Raw genomic sequence first — 24,629 nt, 5'->3', positions numbered from 1 at the left:
ACTTGAAAAACAAAGGAGTAATAACAAAAGAAGAATATCTAGACTCTTCCACAAAAAATTAGTCTAAGTAGTAACATATAAAACATACACATTTTATTCCCTTTTTGAAAATTATGACCTCTTTGAAGATGTTGATACCTTGAATAGATAGTTAAAGTGATCAGGAAAAAGAAGAACATAGAAAGAAAGAAAGGAAAACAGGCTTCAATTGTCAATGAATCACTAACCAACACTTCTCATTGTTAGGAGGAGGCCATGATTAATACTGAGCAGTACAAGACTATCGAGCAATTATAAAAGGTTAAAATCCAAGATAACCGAAGTAAATTTATTTGGTTCCTTTTAAAAATGATGGCCACTTCTTAAACTCTTTTATCAAGAAACGTAAGAGCCTACTTCGATCCAGAACATAATTTAATGAAAGAAATAGAGTCATAAAATCATGCATTGAAAAAATGTGACTGGTAAGGATGTTACTATGTAAAATTTGAGCTATACTGTCATCGTCATGAGAAAGTTTCATTATAAATACATTTTTGGTCCCTAAATTTTTATGAAATTAATCTTGCAATGAAGAATATGGGTCTTTCCAATCTTGTTACCCCATTATTGTATATTTGCATTCAAAAGTTAGAAAAACATGCAAGACTTATATGAGTAGTAGTAATCTCAATTTACACTCAAACAAATAAAGATTATTAAACTTAACTAACTTTTGAAAATAGACCTAAATAACTTGAACATATAGTAGGCTCAGGATAATAATTTAATCGCACAAAGAGGTATAAATTAAACCTTAGTCTGTTATTAATGTGCCTAGGTATAGAACAACAAAACAAAGGCCCAAAAGAAGATGATAAGGAAGCAGCTGTACCTGATGTGACACATTTCATACTGATTGAACAGATGGTAATTAATTATTTTCTCTTCAACTTTACAGATGGTAATTAACTCTTTTCTCTTCAACTTTACGTTTCTTCCAGCTCACAGAAAATTTCATTTCAGATTCATTTTGTTTCCCTCTCTCTCTAATTGCTTTCTCTGATCTCCGTCCTTCTCTCTTTATGGTCATATTTTTGTGCTCAGATTCTAGGCTTCAAGTATGGAAGAAGATAACATGCACACACAGACATGAAAAGAGAAGAAGAAAAGCAAACCAAGGAGTATAGTGGTTCGGTGTTTGTAATCCACCTACCTCCTGTGAGCTAATAATCTGGTCATGATTCAAGACCGAATCTTCCGGATCGTGTGGAAGAAGAAGTCCACACGTTGCTATTTTTAGTAAGCATTAAGTTAATGGTTTGTGGTTATTTTGTTGTTATTAAACTATAAATGTAAGTCCATCAATTGAATAAAATATAGGAGTTCCATTACTTTTTTTTTTCTCTCGCTAATATATTTTGCTTCCAGAATATTTCGTTTTGTCTGTTTCTTCAAATATATATCAGAGTGCGTGAGTTTTTTTTGGTGCAGATCCCTGGTTTTAAAACCAACATTTGGTATCAGAGCCAGGTTGTCTTCTCATCACAGTTTCCACCGTCCAACGAAGATGACGAGCGTCTCGCAGCAAGCGAAGGAGAACGGCGGAGTGCCAATTCTCTACCCGATGTTGACTCCTCACAACTACACAGTGTGAGCGATAAAGGCGGAAGCAATCCTCGACGCCCAAGGAGTTTGGGAGGCGATAGAGCCAGCGAGAGCAGCCGAAGTGGATGTGAAGAAGGACAAGAAGGCGCGCGTGTACATTCTTCAATGCATCCCAGAAGACATGCTTCTACAAATCGCGAAAAAGAAAGCCGCAAAGGAAATATGCGATAGTCTCAATACGAGGTACTTGGGCAGCGAGCGGGTGAAGATGGCGCGAGTTCAAACCTTGAAAAGCGAGTTTGATGTTCTTCGGATGAAGAAGACGGAGAAAATCGATGAGTTCGCGAGAAAAATCAGCGAATTAGCAAGCAAGTTCTCCACCCTCGGTGTTGCACTTGAGGCTTCATCATTGGTTAAGAAGCTCCTAGACTCTGTCCCCGAAAAATATTTCCCGTTGTTGCCAGAATCGAGCAATTCCTAGATCTCGAAACCATGTCGTTTGAAGAGGAGATAGGACGAATGAAGGCGTACGAGAAACGGACGGCGCGGCTCCGAGGAAACAACAACAACTTCGATGGACAACTTCTACTTACCCATGCCGAGTGGAAAGCAAGACAGAAAGGGAATAGCGGTGAAAACTCTTCGGTGAACAAAGGGCGCGGATCCGGTGGTAGCGATCGCGGAAGATGGCAAGGACGAGGACGAGGTCGTGGTCGTGGCACGGAGCATCAAAATAGTGTGGGAGGCACTAGTAACAACGGAAATGGCACTCGTGACAAAAGTCACATAAAGTGCTTCCAACAAGATGGGACATTACGCGTCAGAGTGCCACGGAAAAAGTCGTGACGACGAAGCTCATCTAACTTGCGTCGCCGATGAAGAACCAGCTTTGATGATGGCCGTGTCCCAGGAGGGGACACGCACTAGACGTGATCAGGAGGATGCCGTACTACCCAGCAAAGAGCGGTTGTTGCCGGAGATGTATCGCAACGACAAGAATGGAGAAAATAATGACGTTTGGTACCTTGACAACGGTGCTAGCAACCACAAGACTGGCCATCGTGAGAAGTTCCAAGAATTGGATGAAAGCATCACTGGGAGGGTGAAGTTTTACGATATATTAGTTAGTAAAAACACCAGGTTGAATAATCTAAGCTTTTGCATTGATGCTTAATTTTTAACTGATCTAAGAAAAGGCTTTATTATTTTTTTTTTTTTTGCAGGAGTATTTTGTTGGTATGATGAGATTCAATTCTACGATTATTATAGTTTTGTTCTGTTTTTGTTGAATGTATCTTTGTGACCCTCCAAAGTAGACAATAAACTCTCTACATCTTTAGGCTTTTGAACTTTATGTATATACTGGTCAATGTAACTTGTTGATAGGTTACTAGTTATACAACTTCTCACTCTCTTTGTTGTGTATTAACTATTATTTGTATTTGCTGAAAGTTAAGTTGTAATATAATAGCAATTAAGATTTTATTTTGTGCATATACAGATAAAAGAAAAATATTATTGATTTGCACGTACGTAAGAAAAAAGTGTATGTATTTTTCATTTTTCAATAATAAAACTATGACAGACATTTAATAGCGGACAGTTATCGATAAAAAGTAGGTAAACCTGACATTAAACATGATGTTCAATGTCGATTGAAAATCGACATTGAAGATAGTATTCAACGTCAGTTAAAAACTGACATTGAAAATAATTGCTATTGAAATCTTGGTCATCTATAATGTCGGTTTTAAGCTAACAGTAAAGACAAATAATATGGAAGACCTTTTATAACACGTTCTTCAATATTGGTTTTCAACCAACGTTATATCCTATAATGTCAGTTTTAAACCGAATCTAGTTTTATAGCCGTGAAAAATTGAATATAGTCTCTTTACAAATTATGATATTGCTTCTTGCCTACTATCAACGAAGTATCCTTTTACAAAAAAAAAAATCATCTCTCTATCGCTATTTTTTTTTTTGTCTCTTTGGAATGAAAGGTATAATCGTACTACCGAAACATCATAAATAGCAACTTGAATATAGAGGTATAGGGTTGGGTTGGGTTGGGGTTTTTTAAACCAACCAAAAAAGAAATCGATTGATTGGGTTGGCTACCTAAAAGGTCTGAATAGGTCTCTAAACCAACTCAACTGGTAAAATTCGGGTTGGGTTGTCAAGTTATTTTTTTTCTTATAAATTTAAAATACTTAAATTTATCTATAAAACATTACGAATAACTTAAATATAATAAAACTCAAATGTTAAATACTAAATATTCATAATATCTATTACAAATTTTAAACAAAAACAAAGATCATAGTGATCTTAAAAGATAATATTGAAAATTCAACCTAAAGCTAAATCCTAAAAATTTGCTCAATAATTACGATAATGTCATTGGGCCTTTAATTTTTCCAACAACCCAATAAAACTCACTTAAATGCCTTACTAAGAATCCCTCATGCCTTTGTTTTTGGTTTCACCCCAAAAGGTCACATACCAATGGAGATAGTTACCCTCACTTATATACTCATGATCCTCCTCTTATCTAACCAATGTGGGACTTTGGTCGCATTCCCAACACAACAATATGTATGTAAATCGGGTTGAGTTGAGTTAACTTGAAAAAAAAAAAAATATTTAACTATAAACCCAACACAACCTAACAAAAACAGAAAAAAATGAACCCAACTCAACCTCAACACAAAATAACTCAATTCAGCATTTACAATTTAGATTGGATAGTTTATGTTGTTCAGATTGTCTCGTCATTCGAACAACCTAAATGGAGTTATAACAAGTTTTCTAATGTCAAAAGATTCATTATTTTTTGTTGACTTATATTTGAAAACTAGTAAGAGACAAATTACTATACAAATAATTATAATTTTCAAAATCATGTTACACAAAATTCAACGTATATGAAGTAAAATTGTGTTTTAACCTAAGTTTATCTATAATTTATGAAAATATATGAGTCAACTAAAGTGACATTGCTTTTTTTTAAGGGATAAGAGTGACGATGCATATCTTTTTAATTATGAAATGCTTTGAATAAACAAAACCTATGAACTTACACATGCATTTATCAACTAAACTTCTACTTTTGAATATGTAGTTCTTTATACAATAAAGAATATGCTAAAGCTAATGACAAACACATCGGACAATACATGAATAATTGAGGAACTTATTTTTTCTATTTGATAGAATTATTTTGTACTTGGACTTTAGGCTCACAATTACTTTATAAGAAAAACGTGTAAAATTTTTTATGGGAATGAAAATGTGTTTGTTAGCCTTTTAGTCCTTAATTTTAAATTAATTATTTTGATTAATTCATTATTTAATATTTTGATGATAACAAATCTACTTTTATGCACTAAAAATTTTAGTGTTCTGAAGAGTTTATTTTGTAGAGTTTGGAACGACAATTTCGATGTAATTTGAACTACTCAAATTGAAGATAACCTTCTAAATCATTAATTGCTTATTTTGACAAATCAATTATTTCTTACATTCAACGATAAGCTTTCTCAACCACCCTAAACCAAAATCCAAAAAAGACATCCTATTAAAAAAGATGTTGTCGCTTAATAATCGTATGATGTAAATTAGAAAATATGGATATCTTTATTAACCAATGGATATAAATTTGAAATAATTTTTAAATTTCTCTCATATATATCTTACGTCACATTGTGATTATGATAGTTTCTTTGAACAAATTAAACCCACCATTAATTTTCAGTTTAATAAATGTACAACTTCAATTACCAAATGAGCATTGTTCAATTAACATCAAACATATACTCTCGATCTTAAGATCAAAGGTTTCGATCATCAAATTTCATATATTGTCTTAAAAGAAATAAAAATAAAAACAAAAAACTTCAGCTCCAGTTCATTCTAGCTCCTATGCATCTTTCAATCCATTAAGAAAATTTTATGTTCTTTTCCCTTGGAAGAAGGATGCTTTTAATTTATTAACATTTTTGCCATTCTCACATAATATTACAAAGAAGCCTTTCAATTAAGCGCAATAGTTGAAGCTTGGAGAACAATTGAAAGTCGAGGATATAGGTATCATCCCAAAGTAATTTAGGGTTCCTTTTCGATCGTTACGGATTAATTTTGATTTACCTTTTAAGTGTTTAAAAGAAAGGAAAATTCTTATGAATCAAAAAATCCAAAAAAATATTTCCGCTTCATAGCAAAAAATTCCAAAAATGCAAAAAAGCTCCTTAAAAAAACAATTTTCAACAAAGAATAACCTTCTTTTCACTCTTAATTAAAAGAAAAAAAAAAGAAAAGAAAGAAAGAAGTTTCACATTTAAGGAAGTAGGATAACTATTTCATTATTCTGCTTCAATTTCACATTCAAAATTAAACAGGAACATGTATTATATGGTTCATACTAAGAATTGCTATATACTTTTTGTTCCATTTAGTAGTTTCCACCTCGAGGAATATCATTACTAGCTGTCGTTTTTAAGAAATTCTCCAATCTCTTTTCCAGTTCCCCCTCTAATTTATCTGAAACCAAAAAGAACAAAGTAAACCAAATTAGAGAGATTCAATAGATTATTGCAAGATCATCAACCATAAGAAAATAAATATTTTGTAACCTCATATATAATTATAACAAAACGATCTTATATTTAATACTGAAAACGATTTCGGAAAAAGATACTTCGTAGTTCCAAAAATGATGTACAAAGGGAACTAGAGAAAACTCCCAAATTTAAAGTAATAGTGAAAGTATCATAGTTACAAAAGAAAACAGATTTAGAACACCAATCTATCGCAACAATGAAAACGTCCTCCAAAAGAGTAACGGAGGCTTGGATTTATCTTTTAAAAGGTGGTTGCTTCTAAAATTAAAAAGAAAAAACAGAAAATAGTTTATTTAAACAAATTCAAACAAAAATATCAAAGATGGAGAAAGAACTTATGGACTCACAGAATAATGAAGATGCACCCATTTGAAGGTTCAAGCCATCCTCAACAGGAATATTAACATCAAGAAATTTTCTAGCAGAAACATTATAATTATTATTAGAGGCCATTAAAACCATAACAATATAAAATACCACACTCAAAATCACTGTAACTCTCTTGGAAGCCATTTGAGAAGCAAAGAGAGAGAGCTTAATGATTTGGAATTAAGAAGATTAATTATTCTTTGAGCCTTAATTAATCGCTATTTGTGTTAAGCTGCTTATGCATTTTATACACATCAAAAAAGATTATTAATTTTATTGCTCTTCATTTTGATAATGTGAATGAAGACTAGTCTACTTTTCACTCCCATTTTTTTTTTTAATTATTTTAATTAATATTTTCTCCAAATACAACAGAAGACAAGTGTCGTCAATAATCCATCTAAAACATTTAATTTATAATTTAATTATGATTATTTGTTCAAATTAAAGTTGAAATTTTCAGAGTTGAAACTGCCAAGTGGTGGTTGGTCGTCCAAGTCTCTCTGTAGTGTCACTAGACAGCCATGACAAAATTTCTGATTATTGATAATTAATTAAAATCCTAAACAAATTTGGTCTATTTGTTTAATCATGTTCTACTTTTAGTCCATTGGATGATGAATATTTTAAGTTAAATTATTTTTTAAAATAATTGTTTTAATTTAAAAAGTGACTTAGAGACTTACCTATGGTTGATGCCCAAATCTTTAGATCTTAATTGAAGTCCTCCTAAATAGCTCCAATAATTTTCATTAGATGCATCAAGTGTTTTATTTGGTTAATTTTCCACTTACCCAAAAATAAAATATATTTTAACAAATTTTCTTGGTTGTCCATTAATCTATGAAGCACCAGAATATCGTCCCAACTTTTATGTAATTATAAGGTTTACCTTTGAAAATATTTTTATTTAGCTTGCCCAAACACCAAGAATATATGGGTGCTCATGAGTTAAGTAGAATTGAACTCAGTTGAAGTACGTTAACTTTTAGACCTAACTCAATTATACGGATTGTATATTTTTTCAATCTAAACAACCCTTATAAAATAAAGAACCTAACTCAAATCCAATAAATATAAGGAAACTTGCTCATTGTATTATCTCTATTTAGGTTGTGTTTTTTTGCCACATATGCCTATCCTCTTTTCAATTTATCTATTTCTAAAATTTCTCCTTAAGATTTCTTTGTCCCTAATAAATATAAGGAATTTGCTATAGGTGGCAAATTGGGAATGTATAATTATAGGCATATCTAAAAAAATTTGTAGATATAACAAAATTTTCAAATTAGATTTTATTTATTTATTTTGTATTCTAATTTTCCATTTTACTCCTTTGTAGGTCTAGAGAGAGAAAGAAAGATAAAAGATAGTATTACCACATTGAATAAAATAAGAAGATCATTTTCTTCATTGATTGATTGATAAATACAATGAACTCTGTTCTTTATATACAAAGCAAGCAAAAAACAGAGTGATGAAGAGAAAAGAAAATGAGCTTAACAAACCGGAGCCAACAAATCGGATCCAAACAAACTAACAAACTATAAAACGGAAAAACTAACAGAATTTGTTTTTATTTTCTTAATACTCCCCCTCAAATTGGAAGATGAATATCGAGGAAAACCAACTTGACTAAGACATCAAATAGAAAAGAGTGTGATAACGCCTTTGTGAACATATCAGCTAGCTGAAGACTGGAACGAATTGGAAACACCTTGAGAAAGCCATCAATAATCTTATCTCGAACAAAGTGACAATTTATTTCAATATGCTTTGTTCTCTCATAGAAGGTTGGATTTGAAGCAATTGAAATAGCAACTTGATTATCACAAAAACAGTGGCTGGAAGTGAATGTTGAATACTCAAATATGTTAGCAGTTGGGAAATCCACAACAGTTCACTAGTCACAGAGGCTTAAGCTCTATATTCAGCCTCAACAGAGGATCGCAGTACAATTGGCTGCTTTTTGGATTTTCAAGAGATCAAAGACTCCCCCAAGAAGATACAAAACCCAGAGACAGATCGCTTTGTATCTAAACACGCCCCCCAATCTACATCAACAAAGTCTTGAAGGTGAAAAGTAGTGACTGGTTTAATCAGAATCCCTTGTCCTGGTGATCATTTTAGATATTTCAGTAGATGATGAACAACATTCATGTGAGATGTAGTAGGATTTTGTAAAAATTGACTTAACCTATACATAACAATTGAGATGTCTGGACGAGATATTTGTAAATACAAAAGACGTCAAATTAATCGTCGATAACATGTAGTGTCATTAGTAGACAATGTTGCTTCTTCATCTTTTGAAAGTTTAAGATTCAGATCCATAAGTAACAAGGTAGGTTTAGCATCAAGAAACCCTATGTCCTCAAGGATTTGAAGACAATATTTTCATTGAGATATTAATAGACCTTGGTTAGAATGAGATAGTTCTAAACCTAAGAAGTATTTCGCTTACTCCAAATCCTTCAATAAGAAGTGCATCTTGAGCATGTTTTTTACAGTAGAAATTTCATCAGATGAGGGACCGGTGATGATAATATCATCAACATAGACTAACATTGCAATGAATGTATTAGCATGTCCTCTAGTAAAAACTGAATAATCCGATTTTGATTGCCGAAATCCAAGGTAGCTAAAGCAATGACTATTTTCACAGTAACAATTTTAGCTATTGGTGAAAATGTATCAAAGAAATCAATACCCTCTTGCTGGTTATATCCTTTAGTCACAAGTCTGGTCTTGTAACGATCAATTGTCCCATTAGGAGAGTATTTCATACGATATACCCATTTGCTACCCACTGTGTGATGTCCTTTTGGTAAAGACACAACTGTCCAAGTGTTGTTTCTTTCCATAGCATCAATTTCATTGTTCATAGCATCTCTCCATTCCTTGAACTTGACTGCCTGATGATAGAAAGTAGGTTCATAGACTGTGGCCACATTCAACATATATGCTTTGTGAACTGATGAGTAAATATCATAGGAAAAATATTTGCCAAAAAAAATGGAGATGTGGAATGAGTAGGAGTGTTGGTTATGATGTTGCAATGGAAGTCTTTCAAATAGGAAGGTGACTTGTGGTGTCTTGGAGTTGGCTCAATAGGAGAAGCAACTGTTGTTATATCAGGTACTGAAGTAGCAACCTCTGGTTCTATCAACTAATCATTATGCATATAATCATGTATAACAATAGACATACTGTCTTTAGGATGCAGTGAATTTATATTCAAGTTAATGGTACTTGTAGCTATTAGAGGTATATCCATAAGAACCGGAAAAGGAAGTACAAACTGATCCAAGAAATCAGTAGATATGTGAGAAAGATTGGTAGTAATGCAGTGAAAAGGAAATAAATCTTCAAAGAAGAGGACATCTCGAGAGATAAAGAAACTCTGCTTAACAATGTCATATAATCTGTATCCTTTTACACCAAGTGGATATCCCAAAAAGACACATGGATGAGCTCTTGGATCGAATTTAGATCTCTTAACTGATAGGGTTGAAACATATGTCAAGCAACCAAAGACTCTTAACAAAGAGTAGTCAGCATCTTTCCCATTTAGGACAGAAAAATGAGTTTTGTGAGATAATAATAGCATGGGGATTCTGTTTATCAAATGGGTTGTAGTGAAAACACTTTCTCCCCAGAAAATAATGGGAACGTTGTCTTATAACATCAAGGCTCATGCTACATTCAAGAGATGTTGATGCTTCCTTTCAACAATAGAATTTTGTTGTGGTGTGTAAGGATAAGAAAACGGATGGATTGTTCCAATTGTGGCAAAAAATTCCTTAAAGTTCAGTTCAGGTGCATTGTCGGATTGAAAGACTTTAATGGTTGTAGTGAACTATGTTTCAACAAGTTTAAAGAAAGAGGGATAATATGAAAAACATTATTCTTATGTTTGAAAAGGTAAACCCATATATAACAAGATTTATAATCAACTAAGGTGACAAAGTAAGAAAAACCAGCATATGTGGGATTATGAAAAGGTCCCCAGATGTCACAATGCATAAGATCAAAAGTTTCATCTGCAATTTTATTCAATACAGGAAGTGAAAGTCTACGTTGTTTTGCCAATGGACAAACATGACAATGATCATGATTTGATATAGAATTAGAAAATGACAAGATATTTGATAATTCCTTCATTCTGGAAGTTGAAGGGTGTCCCTAACGTTGATGCCATATAGAGGTAGATGCTTTACAAGACATAACATGTTGCATTTTACCTTTATTCCTGTCAATGAGTGTTGCTAGCAAGTAAAGACCATCAATGAAATCAGCCTTCCCAATCATTTTCAAGCTTAACTTGTCCTAAATTGAACAATGATCTTTAGAAAAATGAATGGAATAACGCTGATCTTTAAGTAAGCCATTGACAGACAACAGATTATATGCAAATTCTGGGAAAAAAGAGGATATCATGAAGCAAAAAATCCTTCTGTCAATGATATCACCAATGAATTCAACCATGAATCTAGTTTGGTTAGGCAATACAACTGATATATTATGAGCAGCTCTCATATTTGTAAATAGAGATCGATTATGGGATATATGACTTAAAGCTCCTGAGTCTAAAATCCAAAGAATACTATAACTATTTGTAGGTGTAAATGGAGAATGGCATGTACCTGCTACGTGAGTGGTTTCAGTTTTGATGATACCTTCATTCTATGAAAAGGAGAGATGAGACTGCAGCATAGTCATCAGCTGTGAATGCTGATCATTAGTGAGGCTTGCAAAGAATGCCGACTAATTGGATCGCCCTATAGTACTGGTTTTCTCTAATGTTGTTACATTGGGATAAGATAAGTTGGAGATAACATTTTTCTGATGAATAGAAGAATTGTATAATCTGTGGTGTGGTGGATATTCGTGAAGTTTGTAACATTTATCCACAATGTGTCCCTTTATTCCACAGTTGGAACATATCGGACGCTGTCCTTCTTTCCTTTTAGACTTATCAGGTTCACTCTTTTTGTTTCCATCAGTATTTTCCATGAGAGTGATAGATTCAGTTGATGAAGAATTCTGACCAATGGATCTCTATCTTTCTTCTTGAATTATCAGTGAAAAAACTTTGTTGATAGCCGGTAAAGGATCAATTAAGAGAAATTGAGCTCAAATTTGATTGTATGATTCATTCAATCCCATAAGAAAGATCATGACAAATGTAGCATTAAGGAATTCAATCATTTTCTTCGAACCTCCACAATGGCATTCATCAACAGGGCGATATTCAACAAGATTTTGCCATATTGTAGCAATTTTAGCGTAATATATTTCAACAGAGGAATTACCTTGTATCGTTGTCACAAGATCTTTACTCAACTGATAGACATTAGGGCCATTGGACTGAAGATATCTTTCCTTCAATTCATCCCAGACTTTTTTCACATTTCCAATGTATACGAGGCTTGCAGCAATTTTTTTGGATACTGAGTTAATGATCCAAGACATAATGACATCATTGTTACACTGCTAGACATACATTAGACTTCCTTCTATCAATGGTTTCTGAATTGTTCCAATGATGAACCCTAATTTGTTCTTACCAGAAAGTGCCAGACACATTGCTTTACACCATGATGAGTAGTTGCTTGATCCAGCAAGTGGTTGAGATATAAGATTAGCAGTCGAAACAATCGAATGATGTAGGAGATACGAATTCAATTGCACTTCCAAATCAGTATTCATGAGAGGTGGAATCATCGAATTTACAGGTATTAAATCTTCTCCTGTAGATATGGTGAGGATGAGTTCTCAAATAGAGACGACTTGAAAGTGTGTCAAAAGGTGTTCAATCGAAGAGTGATTCAATGTGAAAAAAAATTCTCTCTGAGACCATATTACAATATTGAATAAAATAAGAAGATCATTTTCTACATTGGTTGATTGATAAATACAATGAACTTTGTTCTTTATATACAGAGCAAGCAGAAAACAGAGTGATAAAGAGAAAAGAAAATGGGCTTAACAAACTGAAGCCAACAAACCAGATCCCTACAAATTAACAGACTATAAAACGGAAAAACTAATCAAATTTGTTCTGATTTTCTTAATAGATAGAAAAATGGAGAGAGAAATATATGGAAGGGTCCTTATTGGCGTCGATTAACACGACAATGGCTAGCATCTGGAAGTACAGCAAGGTTGCAGTCTATCGAATGGATCAAATCCATTTTGGTCTGACTTTCAAAGATGAGAGCAGGAAAGCGTGTCCGGTTAAGCCTCCAAGTCCTCTTCATGTTGCCCAAATTTACCTCTCTCCACACTTTTTTTATCCATGTTTGTTCTGATCCTTCAACTGGTGTGCACGAGCACACTTCCATTTTCCAGCATAACGAGTAAGGTTACAAAAACGTCCGCCAACTCCTAGCACTTCATTTTCTGTTTCCTGCACCCTCTCCTGACTCAACGATTACCAGTCTTTCCTTTTCTGCTTCTGTTTTTGGGTTTTGTCTTTCGTTGAGTGCCTCGCCAGATTCATTGGGCTATCGGCCTATCAAGAAAACCTTTCTTTTATTTAGAATTAGGATAAACTACTAGGCTAGGAAGCAAACTCACTTTAAGAGCAAGGAGCGAAGCTCTACTTATTGTTTGCACTGGAGTCATCATAAAAAAAGTCTGCTCGCTTTGTTTATCTTCCTGTGGGGACTAGCTTTCAAACTGACTCGAAATCTGCAGTGGAGGCAGAACAGTGTCTGACCGTGAATGGTGTGGACAATATAGTGATTGGAGAAAGAGAGGGATGTTGAGGATAGAGAGGGTCTGTTGCATGTGAAGAAAACAAATTTGGGTAATTTTTTTCTTTTTTTTTTTTTTTAAAAAAAAAACAAATCTTTATAAATAGTATATTATTCAATTTTATTTTCCTTTCTTACATCAATGTGTGCCCAATTTCTTTTTACTCTTTATATCTTTTTTATAGTGTGCTGAAACTTAAAGTTAGGGTACAAATTGATATAATCTGTGAAGTGTTTTAATTTTAAATTGATGAAATTAAAAATTTAAGGTTAAATTTGATATACAACCTACCAAATTTAGAGTAAAAATGATTTTTTTTTTCTATCATAATAAATGTATTTTCTAAAAAATGAAATGCACCTAGTTCCCTCAGTTCAATGTATGCTTTTACGTGCTATTTACTTTTTTTACAATATAAATTACACTAGGAAAAAAAATAGATTAAAATATAATTTTGGTTAAATTTTATTTCAATTTTAGTCTCTAAACTTTGAATTATCCAATTTTAATTTTCGTACTTTTAATCAATCTTAATTTTAGTCCCTCAAAATTAATTTTTATAAAAAATTGATTAAATAATAATAAACATAATTTTCATGTAAGAAAATAAATAGAAAATTATTTTAAATGACAAAAGTACTTAAAATATTTATAAATAATAATAAAATATAACAATCTATTTGCACTAGACCATTGTAAACCACGATAGACTGTTATCTGTATCTATCATGATACATAAACACAGATAATAGTTTATTGTGGTCTATCGTAGCCTATGATGAGTAGAGAGTGAAATTTTGCTATAATTGTAAATATTTTTGTCATTTTTTCTATATTTGAAAATAACCTTAGAATATATTTTCAATGATACAAATAACAATTTTTTTTTAAAAAAGACAATAAATTTGCATTGGGACTAAATTTAAGATTTAATGAGAGTACACAAAATTAAAATTAAACAATTAAAAGTATATAACTATCCTGGAATAGATTTCAAAACGGGGACCAAAATAATATTTTAACAAAAAAAAATTCTTTTACTTTTCAACTTCTCACAAATTTGTCGTTTCAAAATATATTCAACGTTGTTTGTTATGGTGTAAATACGACCAACCTTTTGTGAATAACATTGTCTTTTTTCTTGTTTTTTTGTGGACCCTAAAAAGATAGATAATTAATAATTAGAAACTCGTGACCTAATACATAATTAATAGACCTTTCGTTGATACTTGATAGGGTATATATGCATTCCGTTCACCAAATAAAATAAAAATAAAAACCTTATGAGTTGCTGACTAGTCTACGGTCAAATATTATGAAGCTATGCCAATAATTTTATTTTAAATTTAGACCCAATGCCATATTTTTTTGTCTTTAAATTTTATATAAGGATTTATTTGGTTTAATGTGTCAAGTGTTTGATTTTGAAAATAAGTTATTAAAAAAAATTGGAATATTTGATAACAACTCAAAATAGCTTTTAAGATACTTTCTAAATATATTTTAAACAATTTTTATAAAAAAAAAATGAAATAAAAATATTTTTTTCTCTAGTCTATCTATATCAAAATCTATGGAAGCTACCAATCTCATATATTTATGAGATAATTTTGTGATCCCTTGCTTCCCCTTGACATTCCAAATCTAATCTCTTTACAAATTATGATATGTCTCGATCTTGATTCTCATTATGTAATTTTGGCACTATATGTTTCCCAAATACTGTCAAAGATGTCTCCTTTTTAGAAAAAAGAAAAAAAGACACAAAAAGAAGAAGAAAAATCTCTTGGTTGCCATTTGCTGGTTTCTTTGGAATGAAAGAAAAATAATTGTAATTTCAAGAACATCATAAGAACATCGAGATAGGATTGTATATGGGTTGGGGGTTTTTTAAACTTTAGAGATTTGATGTTTGGTTATATTTGTTTAAAATTTTTTGGCTTTTGTTCTTTGAGGTTTTTCGTTGGTTGTTTCTCTGGTGTTTGTTGGGTTTCTACTCTGGTTGTTCTTACTTAAAAAATAATAGCCAAAGGAGATATTTATTAGAGATATGTAATTGGTTATATATTTGTTTGAGGTTGCTTGAGTTTGTTTCTTGGATTGTTTCGGTGATGTTACAGAAGTTACCATATAAGATGTCAATCTTGCAATTTATTTTTTTGTTATCTGGAAAGTTTTGCAGAGAGATATTTTTTTTAGATTCTTTCATTGTTTAAGCTATGCTAATTTTGAATGGGACTATTTCCCTATTTTTTGCTGTGCATATTTAAAAGCAAGTTGTGTGCTTTTTCGGGTTGCCACTTTTACATTATTTTGTGGAAACCTTTTGATTATGTGGTGGTTAAATTTTACAACTTTGATTCTATATTAATCGATCTTGAAGTTCCTGTTGTAATTCATCATTGAAGCTTTTACTAAAAGAAGATTGTCTTGATTTTAGAGGGAGTCTAAGACTTCAACAGTTGAGAAGAGTTTCTCTATCTTAGGGGGAGTCTAAGATAACATTACTCGTGAAGGCTTTTTCGGGGAGTCTAAGTTCTTCAAGTGAAAGTGAATTCACAAGAAAGTACAAAAATTACGTTTGAGAAGGAGTCTCACATTTAGGGAGAGCCTAAGTGATCCTTCATTAATATTCTTATACTTTAAAGGAAGCCTAAGTACACTACAGATGAGGGGATCCCACACTTAGGGGGAGCCTAAGTTTCATTGAGAGAGAGTCTCACACTTAAGGTGGAGTCTAAGTGATTGTTCTCCAAGTTGGGATATTCGAATATTACTGTAATTGCAGTCCATTTATAAATATGTACACCATTGTAATTACTTGACTTTATATTAGTGCAACTATCTTTGTACGAGTGATTGCCCCCAAGATGTAGGTGGTATTGCATCTCACTAGGTTGTTAAACTCTATGTTCTATTCTGGTTCTTTCGTTTTCTGTGTTTATTTATAATGTTTATGGAAATTTTGTAATATCATATCAATGTGTAACAAGTTTTGTCGTGTGTTAGCTAACCTAAATTTCGTGAACCAACTGCAAAATTCGAATTGATTGAGTTAGCTATCCAAAAGACCCAAACAAGGTCTCTAACCCAACCCCAACCAACTCAACCATTATAATTCGAGTTGGGTTGGGTTGTCAAGTTATTATTATTATTTTTTTTATTAATTTAAAATACTTAACTTTATCTACAACATATGACTAATAATTTAAATCTCATAAAACTCAAATGTTAAACACATTTGGTACGTCTACTAATCAGAACATCCATTTGTTTTTTGTTAAAAAAAAAAATCAAATGTAAATACTAAATAATGATGATATTTATTACAAACTTTAATCTTAGACAAAATATTGGAAAAATCCTAAAAGAAAACATTAAAAATTCAACACTTGTAATATATATATATGAAAATCGGATGGGGTTGGATCAACTTAAAAAAATTTATTCAACTCGAGACTCAACACGATCCAATAAAAATAGAAAAATTTTAACTCGACTCAAACCAAGAATAAAAAATCCAATCCAACACTTACAATTTGGATGGGGTTGTCTAAATAATTCGAATTGTCTGATAATTTGAACACCCCTCAATTGATTTATAACAAAAAAATTTTAACAAGAGAGATTTATTGTTTACTTATATTTGAAAACTATTAAGAGCTCTTCAATCACTACACAAATAATTACATTCAACATCATGTTACACAAAAGTCAAAATAAATGGGGTAAAACTGTGTTTTAACATAAGTATTATCTAGAATTTATGAAAATATATAAGTCAACTAAAGTAAAATTGCCCTTTTTTTTTAAGGGATAGAGTGACGATGTATAGCTTTTTAATTATAAAATTGCTTTGATTAAACAAAACCTATGAACTTACACATGCATTTATAGACTGAACTTCTACTTTTGAATATGTAAGACCTTTATACAATAAAGAATATGGTAGTGCTATAGACAAACACATCGGACAATACATGAATAATTGAGGTACTTATTTTCTCTATTTCATACAATTATTTTGTTCTTCTACTTTAGCCTCGCAATTACTTTATAAGAAAAACATGTATAATTTTTTATTTATATGTGTTTTAGTAGTTGAACTACTAAATTTTTAATTGCAAAACACTCAACAAATAAGTTTTCCTCAACCACTTTAAATAAAATAGGAGATTTTCATAAATAAATAAAAAAGGAAAATTATTTACAAAAAAATGCAAAAATTAAATATTATTTAATAGAAACTAATAGAGGCTGATAGAAGTTTATCCGTGATAGAAACTGACTAATAGAAGCCTATCAATTTTTTTTTTCTATTTCTATAAATAATTTGACATCTTTTCTATCTGTGAAAATTTTCCAACAAAATACTTATACAAATCCAAAAAAAAGCATCCTATTGAAAAAGAGGTTGTCTCTTCGTAATCTTAGAAAGTAAATTACAAAATTTGTATACTTTTTATTAACCAAGGGATACAAATTTGAACTAATTCTTAAAATTTTCTCTCATATATCTTACATCACATTATGATGGTTTCTTTTAATGACATAAATTCTCCATTCTATATATTTTCATAAATAAAATTTCAACATTCAAATGACCAAGTATTCATATCAATAAATAATGTATAATTTTCACTACCAAAATGGACATATAGTTCAATTAGCATCAAACATGTATTATCGACTTCTAAATTGGAGATTTGATCCATAAATCTCACATGTTTGCTTAAAAAAAAAAACTTCAACTCCAGTTTCTCCTCATATACCATCAATGAAGTATCTTTTACTTAAATAAAAGGAAAACAAAAAAGCTTCAACTCCATTGGTTCTCATATGCATTTTTCAATCAATTTAAAAAATTTGTGTTCTCATATACCATCGATGAAGTATCTTTCACTTACATAAAAGGAAAACAAAAAAACTTCAACTCCATTCGATTTCATATGTATTTTTCAATCAATTTAAAAACTTTGAGAGATCTCAGATTTATTATACATGCATCTGAAAAAGTCTTGGGGCTCAAAATCAATCTAACAAAGTCCTCTTTAACAGGCATAAATGTTGATGCCTCCTCTATTGCTCGAGTTTGCTCCATTTGGGATTGCCCAGCTGCTGTGTTGCCTTTTCATTATTTGGGTATGCCTATCGGAGTTAATCCTAATTCTACTACCTTCTGGAATGCCATCATCGAATGTATCGATCGTAAATTCTCTGCTTGGATATACTTGTACATGTCTAAAATTGCGAGATTGACGTTGATCAAGCGGTTCCGATGGTGATTTGTTCTCTGTGGAAGTCCGTGATCCCCAAAAAGTGCAAGTTTTTTTATGTGAACTTTGTTCCACAGAGGCATAAATACGATGGACAAATGCCAATTTCGGTTTCCTAAATGAATCTCTGTTAAGGATGCCAACACATAAAATACAGTTTTGCCTCTCTACCAAAAGAATAGGGCTTACTAAAGGAATAGATTGGTTACAACAAAGTGTCTAACCATTTGTTTGGTTGAGTTGTTTTTACATTCCCAAATTAGGGATTTCATATTGTATAAATACATCACCTATGTACATTTCAATACACAAAAAATTATAAGGAAAAAGTTAGCTTACCACTGTCGTGTACTGCCTGATTGAAACTATCCTTTACCTTTTCTGATACTATCGTCTACCTCCGGACGCTATTGTCTACACGATATCATCTATCGTCTACCACCTGACGCTATTGTCTACACGATATCATCTATCGTCTACCTCCTAACGCTATCATCTACACGATATCGTCTATCTCTTGAGACTATCATCTACCTCCTTCAGACGTCATCGTCTATCTTCACCAAACGCTATCTCTTGACGCTATCGTTTACTTTGTCTAAGTGCTATTGTCCGCCTCTTGACACTATCGTCTACCTCTCCAGCACGATCATTTACTGTCCAACCGTATACCTCTTCAAACGATAACAAGCGCTTTGACTTGCCGCGTGAATCAGCCATATCCTTCAACCTCACATTCTAACTACCTCAACCTCAATTGGTGTGTTCTTTGTAGGTCTCACAGAGAAGATATCAACCACCTCTTTGCAAACTATGATTGCTTGAAACAAATCTGGGCTTTATTTTTCCATTATGTGGATGCCTACTCTCCCCTCCCTGGTAATCTAAATATGACCTTAAACTCATTCCTCCTCTTGAAGACAACAAATAAGAAGAATATATTGGTGAACAACTTGGTTGGTGCTTCTCTGTGGTGTCTTTGGTTAGAAAGAAATGATAGAACGTTCAACTCTGGTGGCAAGACTACAAATCCAACTTTGTAATTATAATATTGTTACTATTTCTCTCAATTGATAGGCTTTCCTCTAGTCGTTTTTACTTTTTACTGAACTCTCGAGTTTTCCTCTAACTTGCTTTGTCTTAGTGCAATATTACTTTTGATCTTGGGCGTGATGAGGATATTAGGGGTACAAATCTAGTTGGGATGTCCTAGTACATCTATTGATACCTCTTGCCTTATGAATATTTTTTTAAATTAAGTAAAGAATAAATAACGATAGGCCTAGTAAAAACATGTTCATGAGTATCTTTGTGATTAAAATATAAATATATATATATGGACATTTTTGTAAAATAGGCCTAACATATAAGCCATTCATGTAGAAAGCCCGAAAGACTATGGGCTTTATATAAAAACCACAACCCAACTACATAAAATGTGAAAATATTTAGGGTTGATTGAACAAATAACAATCAGACCCAAAATAATAAAAAAATATTGAACGAGTATAAACATATTAGGGATATGGAATAAAATTAATACCAGATATAAATGATAGCAATTATCAATGATCACTACAAGAAAATTTATTTTCAATAACACTTTTTTTTAGTGACATAGCAATTTTCGTTGGTAAAAGTTGATTTATAGCAACGTGTTAAAAAAATGCCACAAAATATTATTATCAGCGACACGACTTAAAATTTGGAGTTGAATTTAGATCCACCACTAATTTTCAGGAGACTTTTGGGCACAGAAGCGGTTGTCCGACACCTGTAAAGGTTAACTTCCATTGATTTTGGTAAGATTTAAAGCTTTACAACTCTTCCAAGTTGAGTATAATTTCTACAAATTAAGTTGTTAAGTTTTGTTGCTGGTTTTTGGCATGCATGATTGAGTATTTAGGAGTTTGAACCTCAAGGTTAAAATTAATTTTGGTTCTTGTCCTAGGTTCTAATTCAAAAATTATGGAAACTAGAAGGGTTCGGTTGATTGGATTGTGATAAACCAAAATATGTTATGTTATAGTTAACATTGAGGTTTAGTGTATGCTTTTATAATTGTTTGCTCAAATTCCTTTAATGCCTTCAAGTTTATAGGAGTAAGCTTATTCTCACAACTACCATAATGGTATCTGGGCTATTTGGTTATGCTTAGTAAGTATCAGCTCACTTGGAACCCATTCCAACTTGTTTAAAGTATTTTAAATTGTCCCAAACATTTGGAAATTTTTGTTGGTAGGTGCGGTCTAGTTCCAAACTTTGGATTCGTTTAAGATTTATTGAGATACTTTTCAGCTAGGAATCAAATAATTTTTGGTAAGTTTTCCAAGTGAATTTATTGTTAAGTTTTCCAAGTGAATTTATTGTTAAGTTTGTTTATGTTGGGTTATATATCCTAAAACTCGCAGTTTGTAAAGTTAAGCATATTCTATTATCAATAAAGATGTCATTCGACATTACTTCAATAAAGTTGTAATTGAAATCTATAAATTGCACTTATAAAGTCTAAATCCAATACATCAAGATCCGTGGCTATTATATGAATACTTGGACTTTATGTGGAGACATAAAAGTGAATCATGTTCGAGTAAATAGTCAAAATGATCTATAGTATACAAATAAGGTTGGGTATCATATTTTGGTGACACTATTTAGTATTTAATGCGGTCCACTCTGTATAGTTGTTATGATTTGTTGTAAAGTGCTACAAATGAATTGATCCTGATTCATTTATGTATTGACATGAGGAGTGGGGCATCTTATGCAATGCATTTCCATAAGATTGGATCAAGAAATAAATCAATCTTACTATATAACATTTTTTACTTTTTAAGACTGACTATTTTGCCTAGATGACCTAGATAACTCGATCTTAATCCTGAGCTAACTATGAACTCCTATTTATTTGAGATTATCCTTACATTTACATAGGTGAGGGTTGGCTCAACAGCACTGGCTCAATAAGCCTCCCATTTCAAGGGTAAGATCGGGTAGATAGTTGGGGACAAAGAATGCAATAAGGAATTCACGCCTACCCGATTTAGGAATAGGGGAAAGGTTGTTCTCTTAAGTACTAAATCCAGGTTTTGAATAAGAGGCCCCACCTTCTCACTGACCCGAGAGGGATGCAATTTCGTGATTGGATCACAAACCAATTGTTCATTAGAGGATTAGTGAAACTTAAGGAGCAAGATGTAATATCGGGAGTAAAACAGCATATTGACCCAACTATTATTACGATTAACCTACGAAGGATCGACTTACTGATTATGGTTAAATCAAGTGGACACAAATATATCTACAGTGTGCAACTATCGAGCTATAGTGGTGTGACTTGATAGTTAACAAATACTGATTAATTTGGTCTAAAGAGTTTTAGCCAATTAATCTTAAATCGTTGGAGTCCATGATCTGTAAGTACATAACATCCCTCTACTAGCTCGTAAAACATGAACACCTTGAATTAATAAATTGAGTGAATTTGAAATGATATCAATTTGAATTGTTCAAATTGAATTTCAAATTCAAATATTCAAAATTCAAATTAGGGATTTTATAATTATATTTGATATAATTAATTAACGTTTAATTTATTGAAATTAAACGGAATTTGAGAGTTTATAATATTTAAATATTGATTTAAATATTAATTACATGAATATTATTCATGTTTAAAATTAGGTGTGTGATCAATTTAATATGTTTTATATTAAATTTTTATTTAATTAATTAAAAATCAAATTAATTTTCAATTTCAATTCAATTTGAGAAATTGAATTTTTAATGTTTAAAATTTAATTAATTATGAATTAATTAAATCAAATTTTAATTAATTTTTTAATAATTAAAATTTGAATGTAAATATACAAAATTGGAAATTAGATTTGAGTAGCATCTTCCCATTTTTCACAAAATTGAGGTATTAAGGTGGCCTGGAGATATCTCCTTCGGTGCTTGCATGAAAAGAGTGGAAAAAGCCACTCCAATTTGTCTGAGGAACGAGAGACTTGTTGCTGGAAATTACTTGTCTACAGAAAGCTTGTTCATCATCTAAAAACCCATTTTTCCTTCAAAAATTCACTCCAATCTGAGTTCCACTACTCGAATTCAAGGTTGAAAATAATTGACAAGATCTCTTAGTGGTTCACTGTTTAATTGGAGCTGAAATTACGTGAAGAGCAGCTTGGAATTGAGAGAATTTATCAAATGTATGTAGTTTAGAAACCCTCTTATGGAGTTTCTGTTTAAGCATGCTTTTAGAACTCAAATTACATGTAAATATAGTGTTTATTGATTTTATTTGCTTTGTGGCATGTTAGTAGATCCTAACAATTGGTATTAGAGTATGATTTAAGCACCCAATAAGCGTTTATTTATGTTTTGGTGGGTGTTTTTCATAAGTTGTACGAAAATGATGAACTGATGTGGTTTTTCTTAATTTTCGCATTATTTTCTCTTCAATTATGTTGTAGTTCTTGTAATGGCTCTTGTTTGATGGGCCTTAATATGTGTTTAAGTGTTTGTAATTCAATTGGACTCATTAGAGTTGCAATTAGGATGTAATTGAAGAAATAAGTGAAGAAGGTCAAGCAACAGGAACTGATTTTTTCAGCCACTACATAATACTCGATGCTCAAATTCGTTGGTATTTTATGAAATACTCGTTGCATGATGTCATACTCAATGGTACTCAATGCTCATACTCGATGGTTTTTTATGAAATACTCGATGCACGATGCCATACTCGATGGTATTTTATGAAATACTCGATGCACGATGCCAAACTCAATGGTATTCAATGATATTTTGTGAAATACTCGATGCACGAAACTATACCAATGGTACTCGATCCAACTCGATGGTATTTTTTTGAAATACTCGATGCATGATACCATACTCGATGGTACTCGATGCAACTAGAAGGTAATTAGTGAAATACTCGATACTTGAGGGCATACTCAATGTTTGATGTCATACTCGATGTTTGATGGTACTCGATGGTTTTTTCCCAGTTCAACCCAATTTTGAGCATTGATGGTCCGGTTCGAGAGGTTTAGGTCCGGTTCAAGGCGGTTCGAGCGATCCAAAAGCGTTTTGGAGCCCTTTTTTTTTCTTTTTTCTTTTCCAAAATTTTGTAATAATTAGGCCTTTGTTTGCTTGATAATGCCAAAACTAAAATCATATTAGTCTATGTTTAATTATTTATGCATGTGACGTATGTTATAATTAATTAAATCTTATATGTGCATAAAATATGCCATGTAGATTTAAAATCCCACCATAGGAAGCATGTTACATGCATTGAAAGTATGTTATAACGTGTTATAATATATAGTATACATGTATAGGGTTTCAAATGTTTTAATGTAAATGTTATATTAAATGTTGAATGCCTTTGATGTATGTTATGGATGCTTAGCGTGTCTAAAATTTTGTAAGTTGTTATAAAATTGGGTTAGACATTTAAAATTCATAACAAAGATAAGTTGCATGCTCACGTAGGTTAACCACCTGTTTTAATAGTTAAAATAGGTCGACATCTTGTAAAATTTGTTATAATCCTTTCTAAGGTTGGAGGTAGTTAAGTTGATGGTCTACAGAACACCTCCTACCTAGGGATTATGGCCAAATAATTGAGCGTTGTTGGCCAGTTTAATGAGTAAAACATGAGCGATGGTTAGGTTTTAAAACTGGTTTATCACCTAGACATCGTAGGTTAAATCCAAATATAAATGTTATACTTGGATAAACACCTAGACTTAGGTTGTTTAATTAGTCGAAACAAACCTAAGTAAAAATATACCCAAACAAATAATAGGACACTTCATGGGAGTCTAATAGCATATATGATATGTTATTAGAACACTTCAGTGGGAGTTTATTAGAATGCTTCAGTGAAAGATTAATAACGTATATGATATATTATTTTTAGCTCTTGCATCCCTAAGAGTTCACATCAAGATTCATGCTTCACTTCGTGTCAATTATGAACCTCGACTGCTCCATTCGA

At 31.9% G+C, this 24,629-nt stretch overlaps 1 protein-coding gene and 1 long non-coding RNA gene across 2 annotated transcripts; one reads left to right on the top strand and one right to left on the bottom strand.

Annotated features, from left to right (window-relative positions):
* Nucleotides 1-2,387: 2,387 nt before the first annotated feature.
* On the top strand, nucleotides 2,388-2,947 carry LOC150038666 (uncharacterized). The gene is made up of 2 exons (XM_090308639.1): nucleotides 2,388-2,727; nucleotides 2,811-2,947. Exons 1-2 carry the CDS (start codon nucleotides 2,393-2,395, stop codon nucleotides 2,827-2,829), a joined length of 354 nt encoding a protein of 117 aa, XP_090164765.1. The 5' UTR covers nucleotides 2,388-2,392; the 3' UTR covers nucleotides 2,830-2,947.
* Nucleotides 2,948-5,925: 2,978 nt separating this feature from the next.
* On the bottom strand, nucleotides 5,926-6,933 carry LOC150038665 (uncharacterized). The gene is made up of 2 exons (XR_016525398.1): nucleotides 6,557-6,933; nucleotides 5,926-6,129 (listed from the first exon to the last, which is right to left on the bottom strand). It is a non-coding gene; the product is annotated as an uncharacterized LOC150038665 (long non-coding RNA).
* Nucleotides 6,934-24,629: the final 17,696 nt, after the last annotated feature.

Source organism: Benincasa hispida, chromosome 1 (genome assembly GCF_027475165.1).
Source record: "Benincasa hispida cultivar pf3 chromosome 1, pf3_genome.v1.1, whole genome shotgun sequence".
Lineage (NCBI taxonomy): Eukaryota > Viridiplantae > Streptophyta > Magnoliopsida > Cucurbitales > Cucurbitaceae > Benincasa > Benincasa hispida.
The sequence above is the reverse complement of the archived record's forward strand: the minus strand, read 5'-3'. Positions and strand labels throughout refer to the sequence as shown.